Below are 13,054 nucleotides of genomic sequence, written 5' to 3' on the forward strand. Positions count from 1 at the left end.
TATCCTTTGACCATTTATTAATTGAGAAATAGCTCTTATTTCTATGAATTTGACCCAGTTCTCTATATGTTTGAGAGAAACTCACTGTAAAATTTTTTTTCACAGTAATGATTACCAATTATATATTTCCCTCCATCCCATTTCCCCTGTTTATCCTATTTTCTTTCCCATTTTACCCTGTCCATTCTCAAAAGTGTTTTGCTTCTGACTTTTACCTCCCCCAAACTGCCCTACCTTCTATCAGCTCTCCCTCCCTTCTCTATCCCCTTCCCTTCCTACTTTTCTTTATTGCAAGATAGATTTCTACACCCAATTGAATGTGTATATTATTCCTTCTTTGAGCCAATTCTGATGAGAGTAAGGTTCATGTGCTCCCCTCCATGCTTTCCCCATTTTCCCCTCCTCTGTAAAATCTCTTTCAGGCCTTTTTTATGTCAGATAATTTAACCCATTCTAATGTTCCATTTCCCTTTCTCCTCGTGCATTCTTCTTTCTCATCCCTTAATTTTTTAGATAAGCATATCATCACATTCAACTTACACCCTGCTTTTTATCTATGCATATTTTTTCTAATTGCCCTAATAACGAGAAAGTTTTTAGGAGTTATAAATATTATTTTCCCATGTAGGAATATAAACAATTTAACATTATCTAATCCCTTATGGTTTTTCTTTTCTGTTTACCTTTTTCTGCTTCTTTTGCATCTTGTATTTGAAAGTCAAATTTTCTATTCAGTTCTTGTCTTTTCATCAGGAATGCTTAAAAGGCCTCTATTTCATTGAATATCCCTTTTTTTCCCCTGAAGAATTATGTTCAGTTTTTTCTGTGTAGGTGATTCTTGGTTGCAGTCCAAGCTCTTTTGCCCTCCAGGGTATCATACTCCAAGCCCTATGATCCTTTAATGTAGAAACTGCTAAATATTGTGTTATCCTGACAGTGGTTCCACAATATTTGAATTGTGTCTTTTTGGCTTCTTGCAGTATTTTCACCTTGATCTAGGAGGCCTGGGATTTGGCTATAATATTCCTGGGGGTTTTTATTTTGGATTTCTTTCAGGAGGTGATTGGTAGATTCTTTCAATTCCTATTTTACCCTCTGGTTCTAGAATATCAGGGCAGTTTTTCTTGATAATTTCTTGAAAGATGATGCCTAGACTCTTTTTTTTTGATCATGACAATAATCCTTAAATTATCTCTCCTGGATCTATTTTCCAGGTCAGTTGTTTTTCCAATGATATATTTCACATTTTCTTCTATTTTTTTCACTTTTTTTATAGTTTCTTGATGTCTCATAAAGTCATTAGTTTCCATTTGTCCAAGTCTAACTTTTAAGGAATTTATTTTCTTCAGTGAGCTTTTGTACTTCCTTTTCCATTTGGCCAATTCTACTTTTTTAAGAAGTCCTCCTCTTCAGTGAATTTTTGTATATCTTTTTTTTCCATTTGGCCAGTTCTGCTTTTCAAGGCATTCTTCTCTTCATTAGATTTTTGTGCCTCTTTTACCATTTGGCCTATTATGTTTTGTAAGGTGTTATTTTCTTTAGTATTTTTTTGTGCCTCAACCAAGATGTTGACTCTTTTTTTCATTATTTTCTTGCATCACTCTCATTTCTCTTCCCAATTTTTCCTTTACCTCTCTTACTCAATTCTTAAAATCTTTTTTAAGCTCTTCCATATTCTGAGACCAATTCATATTTTTCTTCGAGGCCTTGGATGCAGGAATTTTGACTTTGTTGTCTTCCTCTCAGTGTGTATTTTAATCTTCCTTTTCACCATAGTAACTTTCTACGGTCAGAATTTTTTCTGTTGTTTGCTCATTTTCCAACCTATTTCTTGACTTTTATCTCTATGCTAAAGGAAGGCTCTGCTTCCCAAGTGCAGGGGAAACTGTCCCGAGCTTCAGATATTTTTGTACAACTGTTTTCAAAGGTAATTCTGGGGACCTGTAAGTTTTTTATTCTTCCAAAGTGGTATGATCTAGGGAGAGGTGCATTTACTACTCTCCTGTATCGCGGGCTGGTTTGTGAGCTATCACAGGCACTCTTTTAACCCTAGAACGGTGAACAGGGTCCCTGCTCTTCTGTGGTCACAACTTCTGCTGTTCTGGCGCTCCCCCTTGTACTGGGACTAAGGCCCAGAACTGTGACCCAGATCCAAGTATAAGCAGTGTAACAGAGTCCTGCCCCTGGACCCCCATAATCTCCTTCTGACTTGTTGTCTGATCCCATTATCATCCGTGGGCAGAGAGGTCTGGAAACCACCAATGCTGCCATGCCACTGATTCAGCTGCCCCCAAGGCCAGCTCCTGGTTTGAGGGCCAGTCTGCACTGGTGTGCCTGCACTGGACTACATTCCACTCCTACCTTGGTGCAACAGACCTTTTCTGCCAACCTGGTGCAAAGTTGTTTAGGGCTGAAAAATTGTTTCATTCTATCTTTTTGTGTGTTCTGCAGTTCTAAAACTTGCTTATTACTTAAAGGTATTTGGAGGGGCTTAGGGGAGAGTGCAGGTGAGTTCGTGCCTTCACTCCACCATCTTGGCACCCCTCCTATTGGTATGTTCTTAGCACTGTTCAGGGAAAAGGGTTCCAATCACAGAATTCTAGGTCTGTAACGGGAAAGGTCGTCTGAGGCCATCATGTCCACTCCCCTCTTTTTACAGATGAGGAAACAGAGGCTCATAAAAAGTGACTGCTCAAGGTCACAGAGGAAGTAAATGGCACAGCCAGACTTTGAACTAAGGTCTTCGGACTCCAATCTTTCCCTCCAGCACCGGGGGGCCAGGTATCTCATAGGCAGTGGGACATTTTACAAAGGAGACGAGCCTCAGAGTCAATCTCTCAAGAGCCCATAGGCCACTCTCTACTGTTTACATGTTACAGAAGAGTTGATGGTTTACATTTATACTACCACAACAGGGATTCCCCGCTGCGATGAATTCACAAATCCAGAAAAACCAGTTATCTCACCTACACCCATAAAGCAGGAGGAAGGGAGGGAACAGGGAGGGAAATAAGCATTTGTTACTACTTATTCTAAAATCTACAATGTGCCAGACAGTGTGCTGAACTTTTTACAAAAATTATCTCATTTGATCCTCACAACAACCCTGGGAGGTAGTTGCTATTATCATCTCCATTTTACGGTTGAGGAAACTGAGGCAGACAGAGGTTAAGTGACTTGCCCAGGGTCACAAAGTAAGTAAGTGTCAGAGGTGGGATTCCTGACTCCAGGTCCAGTCCTCTATACATTGTGCCACCAGCTACCTTTAAAGATCTAAAAGACCATCTCTTTATTCTAATTTTGTATTCACCAAAGAAACATAATCAGTGATTTGGTATACCCAGCGTACATACCTTTTAGAAGCTAGTGTCCTCTGCAAATGACCAATACTGGTTATCTTAACTTGTAAATTAATAAAATGGCATTCTGGTTAAACCCCATCAAAGCCTAGGAAGTTTTGAGTAACTAGCTGTGTCCTGTCCTCCCCTCGTCCCTCTTCTTCTCAGTCCCTGTCCTCCCTTCTTCTCCGTTCTCCTCCCCTGTCCTCCCCTTCTTTCTTCTCTCCTGCCCCATCCTCCTCTCTCTTCCTGTTCTCCCCTCCTCTTTCCTCTCATCTCCTCTCTGCTCAGTTTGGCTCTGCTCTATTATCTCCTAACTACAAAATACTCTGATAAATGTCAAAGGTGGACTGAAATGTGTCAGCCTCTCCAAGATTCAGTTCCCTAAGAAAAGTACTTACTAGCATCTCCTGTGGTCCAGCCACCACCATGAATATAAAACATGGCTCTTCTCATCGTAGACGATTTTTGCTTTGGCTCAAAGACTCGGACTGGAACTTTATTGAACAGAGTATCAGTCACTGTGACATTTGCATCTGATGTAGGTGGTACTTGGAAGAAGTACCAAACTGGTGGAAGTCCCAGTATCTCCAAAATCCCTGACTGACATTGAAGAAACACAATGAAAAGTGCAGTTGTGAATTCCATACACACACAAGAGTATGCCTCCCTATTACTACTGTACCCCAAAAGGCCACTGACAATAGTTACATTATTGAACTTTCATGTATTCGGAGTATTTTATATACATTGTCTCATCTGACCCTCACAATGATTCTGGGTGGTCAGTGCTACCATTACTCCTCATTTAATAGGCAAGAAGATTGAGGCTCATTGAGGTTACATGACTTACCTGGCAGACACATAGCCGTTAAGTCTCAGAGATGAGGTCTGGACCCATGTCTTCCTGATGCCAAGGCCAGAACTATATCCATAACTAAATACACTAGCAGGATTTTAGTTGGACAGCTGAATCTGCCTTGGCAATCCCAGAAGGGTTTCAGTTTTTTTTATCTAAAAGATTTGCCAGACTAGAAGAAAAGACAGGCATGATGATGCCAGGGCTGCTCAAGATAAATAGCAACTATGTGCATTAAATTTTTGACCAGAACAAAAAAGAAAAGAAGCCCAGCCAGGTCCTCTGATGCTTTCTGTTATGAGACTACCCGTTTTCCCCATCTATCCACTAGGTTTATATCTTGTCTGTATCTAATCGTTTAGCTGAAGACTCCAACATTAAAATTGGGGAATCGTTGAGGATGGCCTTTTCTTGCATCCCCAGCACTTAGCACAGTGCCTGGCACATAGTAGGTGCCTAATAAATGAAATTTCATCGATGATTGATTATCTGATGTCAGCACTCTGGAATTGTATTAGCTGATGTTCTATCTGTCTTGGTAGCTTCCAGGACTAACACAGCTCCTTGAGTTGTTACCCTCAGTTCTGTACCTGAGCTTAAATTAACTTTAGTATTTGCATGTGTCCATACACACACACACACACACACCTCATCCCATGACAGAATTTCCACTGAATTCCAGAACCTACTTATGGTGTCAGTGAAGTTCCCATAGCCAGAATTCACCTTCCAAACATCCATCAGCCTTTTCTCCAGCCTTTTAAGCTGCTTCACTCTACAAGTCATCAGGTCTAACCCTACTCCAGGGTCTTTTTCTCATTTAACAGGAAATAAGTATGGAACACCTAAATCAGATAACCTTTGCCTTGGCCTGGCCATGGGTTCCGAATACTGGTCCTCTTGGTGAGTCCAACCAGATGATCCAGGTTCCAATTCAATTTGACAAACAATTATTAAGCACTATGCAAGACACCATGCTAGCCACAGAAAATGCAAAGAATGAAATAAAATAATCTGTGACCTCAAGGGGTCTACGTTCTACCAGGGTATAGTGTGGGTATGGAGATAAGTAAATGTAAAGGAATTTGAGGAGGGAGAACAATAGGTTGGAAGGACTGTGGATGGAGATCTAGGAAGCTTTAAGGAAGAAATGGCCCATGAGCAGAACCTTGGAAGGGTAAGAATTTCAAAAGGCAAAGTTGAGGCAAGTAATCACTACAAGCATGAAGGATGGTATCTGCAAATAGCATGTCCCAGATGGAATGTCACCTTCTAGGGACAGCTAATGGTAATCCACTTTGACTAGAATCAAGAGTGCCTAAAGGCAAGTCTTATGAAATAAGGCTGAAAAAGTCTGATGAAGTCAGACTGTGGATGACCCCAAAAAAACTAATTTGTATTTTATCTTAGAGAAACAAGGAAAACCCTGGAAATTTTTGAGCAGAGGGCTGACATGATAAGGCTTAGGCTTTGAAAAGACTATGTCAACATCGATGAGGAAGGAGGAAAGAAGAGAGTCAAGCTAGGAGACCCTGACAACCATCTGGAGGTGAAGAAGACCTGAATATAGGCCATGATTCCACGAGTAAAGAAAAGAAGGATTAATTTAAGAGACATCATTGAGATATAATCAGCAATGGTGTGGCAATTGATTGGACGCAGACTCCAAGGGAGTCTCCAAGAGAGAAGAAAGAGCCAACAATGTCTCGTGTGTTTAGAAGGAAAAATTGATGGGCTCCATTTTGAGAATGTTGTGTTTGGAGTATAAAATGAACATTGGTGATAGGCATCCAGGTGGAGATGAGTAGTGGAGAAGGCAGGACAAAGTCAGGAGAGGGATTAGGGTGAGAAATGTAAATTTGGGAGTCCCCTTCCGTCCTGACCTCTGGGGCCTCTTTCCAGATTTATGCCTTGGTTGACTCCCTAGATGGCATATTCCTAACCACTGTAACTACAGATAGCCCAGCCTCTGGCTTAATTCCCTGAAGTCCCAATCCTGTCTTGTTACTAATCTAGATAGCCAGTATTGATCTTTGCTCTGTCTCTTTCTATTATCTAGATTCCTGACCTCTGACCATGCTTTCCATAAACCTCTGCTTAGCGGCATGAATGCCCTAAACCCTACCTGCTTCTGGACCACACATAGCTACCAAAATCTGTTTTGAAAGTGCAAAATAAATTGATAGAAATGGTTGATCAAATGATCATTAAGATTTCTAAAATTCAATCTCAGCCCTTATCAAATCTCTCAACTTTATAATTTAATTTTCTTCCTGAAAACAAACTGGCAACTGGATTGATATTTTTTTCTTTTTTCTAAGTTCTTTTGTGTGTAACCTGTTGATTTACAGATAGAGATAACTTACAGGTGCCTCTGGGTTACACCTGGCCTGAAAGTGGACTGTCTATGGGCTGTCTATGGACTGTCTATGGGATCAATCGAAATGAACCGATTTTTTTTTTCTCTGTCTTGGTCCTGATGTATAAGTCCGACCATGTCACTTCTTCTCTCAAATCCTTTGGTATCTCCTGTGAACCATATGAAAAAGTACAAGATCCTCAACCTGGCACTTAAGGCCTTCCACGATTTTTCCAACCTTCCAACATTTTGGATAAGTCAGGGAAAGCCAGGGGCTAGAAGCAGGCATAGTGTTGTTGCAGCTGTTATTCACAACGTTATTCTGTTAATTTTATTGATTATGTTAATGAGAACTCACATTTCAATATGCTGGAAAGGTTGCAAAGTAGTTTTCCTCTGATTATGGAACTATGGAGAGAATCCCTTATTATCCCCATTTTATAGCATAAAAAAACAAGGCCCAGGAACTTGTGGGTGGTCCCACATGGGGGACCCCTGCTGTGTATGAGCAACTAAGTGGCAGATTTGCGATTCAGGGCCAGCTCTGACTATGAATCCAGCACTTTTCCCATAAAATTATACTAACATCAGTATTTTTTTTCAAGTGATGCCATTTATAGTTGCCCATGAGTCCTGGGTAATCAAGGAACAGTCATCTCTTTACACATGTGACTCCTCAGCTAAATGCCTTGAAAAAGTCATCTGTATGCAAAAAAAAACCAAAAAAAACCTTTTGACAAAATCCAATACCAGTTTCTGTTCAAAATACTAGAAAGCATAGCAATATATAAAATTGATCTTTCTTTGTTACGGTAAATATATCTATTGAAAATGAACAGCCTACATTTCATGGAAAAGGCAAAAATGAACAGCCTTTCCATTAAGGGCAGGGAGAAAGCAAGCATATTCATCACCATCATTACTACTTAACGTAGTGTTCAAAGTTGTAGCTTTACAGCAATAGCACAAGAAAAAAATCAAGAGAATAAACACAGCTATAGAGGAAAGAAAATCATCTTTTGTAGATGATGTGATCTACTTAAAGAAGTCTCAAGAGTTAAATAAAAAATAATTGAAATAATAACCTCGGCAAAGTTGCAGGGCGTCAGATAATTCCACATGAATCATTAGCATACCTGTAAAGCGTTAGAAGGAAGAGAGAGAAAAAGAAATTCCATTTATAGTAACTACAGTTAGAAAAAATATTTGGAAGTATATCTGAAAGACACAGAGAAGCGATTTGAAAATAACTACAAAACACTCCACAGAAATAAAGTCAGACCTAAATAGTTGGAGAAATATTAATTTTGCATATTTGGGCCATGACAATATAATAAAAATGATAATGCTATTTAAATTAATTTACTGGTTCAATATGATAATAATCAAACTATCAAAGGATTACTTTATAGAGCTAAAATAATATATTTATATTTATAGAGTTAAAAATAACAATAAAATTCATCTGGAGGACCAGAATATTAAGAAAAATAATGAGAATAAAGTAGAAAGGAAGAAGGCTAGAGTTCAAACTATTCTACAGAATGATTTGGTACTGATTTAAAAAAAGAGAGATGGGGGGCACCTAGGTGGCGAAGTGGATACAGTTCCGGCCTTGGAGTCAAGAGGACCTGAGTTCAAATCTGACCTCAGGCACTTGACACTTAACTAGCTGTGTGACCCTGGGCAAGTCACTTAACCCCCATTGCCTCACCAAAAAAAAAAAAACAAAAAAAAAAAGAGAGAGAGAGATAGATCGATAAGTGGAACAAATTAGGTATTCAACATAGAGAAGCAAGTGAATCTGGTTGCCACATATTGGAAAACCACAAAAAGCCTAGCTGCTGGGGTGAGAACTCACTATTCAACCGAAATTACTAGGAGCAAATCAAACATCCTGGTCATGGAGGGAAGATTAAAAGAAAAGAAAAGAGTTGGGTTAAAGAGTGCCCATCTATTGGGGAATGGCTGAACAAATTGTAGCATATGAATGGAAAGGAATATTCTTCAAGCAATGATGAAAGCGCTGGTTTCAAGGAAACCCAGGAAGACTTGTATGAACTGGTGCAAAGTGAAGTGAGCAGAACCAGGAGGATGGTGTATACGAAGACAATGCCTCTGTAAGGAACAACGGCTTAGAGAGACTTAAGAACTTGGATTCCAGAAGACCATGGTTTAAGTACACTCCACATCTGCTAAGAGAAAAAGCAGATGGAGCCCTGATGCAGAATAAGACAAACATTTAGAGAAATGCCCACTGGAGAAATTGGTTTTGCCTGACTATTCCAAGTTGATTTTTTTTTCAAATTAGGGTCTTATGGGAAGGAGAGGGGAGCTAGGGAGAGTCAGATATTTAAAAAGAAAAGCAAGAGGTACGTAACAAATATTTACAGTTTTATGTGCGGTCCTTCATGTCCAGTCTACTTTGGCACGCGGAAACTTCATTTCATTTGGTGTTGTTTGGAATATTTTTTAAACAGGAAAAAATCCATCCGTATGCACTTTCTCTCTTCCTGTCCTGTTCGTGTCTTCTAAACCCTCTGCAAATTGGCTTCTACCTTCATCATTCAAACGAAGTCGCCCTTTCTAAACTTAGCGGTGAGCTCTAAGCTGCCAAATCCTCCTGGCCTTCTCAGTGCTCATCCTTTCTGATGTCTCTGCAGTACTTGACGCTGTTAGCACCTGTTCGTGGGTACTATCTCCTGTGGAGTTTTCATGAATGATTCTCTTCTGGTTGGTCCTCTCCCTGTTCAAAATTCCTCAGTCTCCTTTGCTGATCCTTTATCCCTGTCACAACTGGCAATTCTTAGTTTCTTTTGAGGTCCTTTCTTCTTCCCTCTTGGCGTTCCTCTGGATACTGCCTCACTTGATGATCTTCTCAGTCCCAGTGGATTTAATGATTATTTCTAGATAGATAATTCCCAGATCTCTTATCTCCAGTCCTGGTTTCTCAACTGAGCCGCAGTCCCTTGTCACCCATCGCCTTTCAGATATTTCAAATTTAGTATCCCATAAACATCTCGAACATGACTTGTCCAGAGCAGAACACATTGTCCCCACCCCAAAACAAAAACAAAAACTACCCTCTTCTGAACTTCTGTATTACTGAGTCATCAACCTGCCAGTCACTTAGGCCTGCAATTTCCATGGCATCCTCAATTCCTCATTTTCACTCACCCTACTTACACAATCCCTTGCCAAATCTTGCTATTTTATTTTCAAAACCTCTTGAGCATACATCTCCTTCTCTTCCCTGCCTCCAGCCTTTCATGTACCTAATCTACCTCCTATTTTGCCAAATTTTCCCAAATTGAGTAAACTTCCCAATTATGTAATTTCCTGAGCATGTCCTTTCCCCTTTTCAACAAACTTCAGCTACCCCCTATTACTACAGGATCAAATATAAAGGCTTTTGGCACGTACAACTCTTCACAACCTGACCCCTGCCTCCTTTTCAGTCTCTACTGCCCTTCACACAATCTATAATCCAGCTTGGCTGATCTTCTCCCTCTTCCTTTCCTACAACACTCCATCTACCATATTTATGCTTTTGCACAGGCGTGTCCCCATTTCCAAAATGTTCTCCTTCATCTCTTCCGCTTCTCTGAGTCCCTGGATGGCTTGAAGATTTAGCCCAAATGCTACCTTCTTTAGGAGGCCCTCGCCATTCTCCCTTCCCTATCCCTCCATAGAGCAGGCTAGAGCTTTCCCCTTTGACTTATCTTCCTTTGACTATCTTCTATCTTCTATGAACATAGCTGTTTGCATGTTGCCTCCCCCTTCTGATTACACGTTTCAGAAGGGTATGGACTGTCACTGCTTTTCTTGCTGGTGAGAAGCACTGAGTCGCACACCTATTAAGCATTTAATAATTCCTTGTTTAGTAACTGCCTGGGATCCAAGGTTACTGCTTAAAGTGTGCGGTAGGTGGGGCACTGCCCAGTTCACTAAATCCAGCATCTGAGAAGGAGTGTTGACTGTTGTTGTCCGGTCATTTTGGTCATGTCCAACTCTCCATGACTCCATTTGGGGTTTTATTGGCAAAGATACTGGAATGGTTTGCCATTTCCTTCTCTAGTTCATTTTACAGATAAAGAAACTGAGGCAAACGGGGTGAAGTGATTTGCCCAGGGTCACCCAGCTAGTTAGTGTCTGAGACCAGATCTGAGCTCAGGTCTTTTTTAATCCAGGCCCCACACTCTATTCCCTAAGCCATTCGGATGCCTCCACTTTATCTTTAGGCGATACCTGAGACCAGAACAAGGTGTCTGCTATCAAGTATAATCTACCCCACCAACATCTCTACAACCCAACAAGCTGGTGCTCAATGCCTATTATGGCAGAACAAATTTCTAGGCACAAGGGAATCTAAAGACAAAAATTAATTGGCTCTCGCCCTTAAGGAACTAAAAGGTTTTATCAGGAGGAAACAATGTATGCAAATCAAAATATGAAAATGTGGGGGCAGCTAGGTGTGGATAGAGCACCAGCCCTGAAGTCAGGAGCACCTGAGTTCAAATCCGACCTCAGACCAGACACTTGACGCTTACTAGCTGTGTGAGCCTGGGCAAGTCACTTAACTCTAACTGCCTAAAAAGGGGAAAAAAATTTAATTTAATTTAAAAAAAACATGAAAATGTGAACAGGAGAGTTTGAGGAAGGAAAAAGCACAAATAATGAAGGAGATCATGAAAATCATCCTCTGATAGCTATGTGATAGGAAGACAGATAAAGTAGATGTTTAGATAGATAGATAGAAAAATAGACTGATTAGCAGGCAGACAGACAAAAGAACAGACTGAACGTTTATTAATTGCTTACTGTGTGCCAGACCCTGTGCTAAGCACTGGGGATATATTGCAAGCAATGAAGACAATTCCTGCCTTCAAGGAGCTTACCATTCTAAAGAGGAAAGAAAACATATAAAAAGGGCCTGGAAAAGGGAAGACTATAAAGAAGAGGGAAGGTATGTTTGGCACCATTGTTGGAGCTGGTAGCCAGGAAGAGAGGTGGAGGCTTGGTTCTGGACAAGATAAGAAAACCATTCATAACTATATAACCACACATGAGTTTCCAAAGTGAGTGATACCACCCCCTGCAAGGTGCTGGAACAATGGGGAGGGCAGTAGTATCCTCAGGTGTAATTGGGGGGCATTGAATAAAAACAAGGAGGCAATAATAATAAAGGGGATAAATAAATTAAGGGGGCAAAATAAGGGGGCGTAAGGAAAGAAGAGAAGAGAAGAAAATTTTGAAAAACCATAAACAGTTTGTACATGTTTCATCTGTCATGTAACAGTGTTAAAGTCGTAGTAGTTAACATTATTTTCCAAATAAATATACAAAATGCAAGTTATAACTGATCAGCCGTCAAGTCCACTGACAGGTCTGAACAAGCAAGTAATGCCAGGTGAGTATGTTGCACATTGTTGGGAAGACCAGCATGTAATTGGCAGGAATACGTGCATGTAATAATCTGTATTGATACTATATGGTCACATGACGAAATTTGATGTGTCATCAAAATTTCAATGCAGGGGAAAATCCCCACAAATTTACAATAAATTATTAAATATGTGTCATTTTAAAAAAAATATTTTTTGAAATGATGAAAATTTCAAAAAAAAGAACCATTAAAAAGTTAGAGATTTCCAAGGAAATACTGAGTACTTTTTTTTTTTAAGGGAGCCATAGGCCAAATAAGTTTGGGAACCTCTGCACTAAATTGTCTGTCTTGGATAGGAATCTCAAATGAGATCGTTCTGAAATATTCTACCTTTAAAAAAAAAAGAAAATATTTTAACACTGGCAAACATAAGAGCTCCAGGTCCCTGGGAAGCGTTCCCATCTTCCTTCTTGGCAGTGTCTCACTCTAACACCCAGAGCCAACCAAATTCTCCACTTACCAGGTGCATCTGAAACCTAAGGAAGGCCCAGGTCATCATCAGTTTCCATGGTTGTTCGATATTATCTGGGAGAGGAGTGTACACAAAGTAGGAAAGAAGGGCACAAGAAATCAGCAGGTACAGAGATTTCTTTGCCATGTTGCTGCTGCCAGGGCGGCTGCTGCTGGGGCTGGGGCTCCTCCTCCTCCTCCTCCTCCTTCTTCCTGGCACTTGCCCTACTCAGCAGCCAACGCTACTAGGCTGAGTCTCCGCCCAGAAGGAGGGTTATTTGAGCTGCCCCCAGGCACAGTCCAAGCAAGGTCCGCTGTGAGATTAACAAAAGAGAAGAGTATAGGCCCAGACTCCCAGCGAAGAATTGCAAGTGGGCACTGAGAAGACTAACACCCTGGCTCGCTCTGGACCACACAGCCCTTCCCTGGTTCTTTTGGGGTCAGTTTGGGCCAGAGCACGGCTAGAGCCAGCCTACCACCAGGCACTCACTGAGAACCTGCAGTGTGCAGAGGGCTGCAAGGAAGCCAGCAGAGGGAATAAGTGGGACGCCTGGCCAGGGCCCCCAAAGGGCTTCAGATAAAGTGAGGAGGGGACTGTGAGA

At 40.8% G+C, this 13,054-nt stretch overlaps 1 protein-coding gene across 1 annotated transcript in view; it reads right to left on the minus strand.

Annotated features, from left to right (window-relative positions):
* LOC114053126 (arylacetamide deacetylase-like) overlaps positions 1-12,659 on the minus strand; it is a 36,560-nt gene extending 23,901 nt beyond the window's left edge. Inside the window, exons 1-2 of the mRNA XM_027876030.1 lie at positions 12,463-12,659; positions 3,740-3,941 (exon numbers count right to left, since the gene is read on the minus strand). Coding sequence (XP_027731831.1) covers positions 3,740-3,941; positions 12,463-12,600 — 340 coding nt within the window. The 5' untranslated portion in view covers positions 12,601-12,659. The remainder of the gene's footprint in view (positions 1-3,739; positions 3,942-12,462) is intronic.
* Positions 12,660-13,054: the final 395 nt, after the last annotated feature.

The sequence above is a fragment of the Vombatus ursinus genome, unplaced genomic scaffold (genome assembly GCF_900497805.2).
Source record: "Vombatus ursinus unplaced genomic scaffold, bare-nosed wombat genome assembly UNPS02014810.1, whole genome shotgun sequence".
Lineage (NCBI taxonomy): Eukaryota > Metazoa > Chordata > Mammalia > Diprotodontia > Vombatidae > Vombatus > Vombatus ursinus.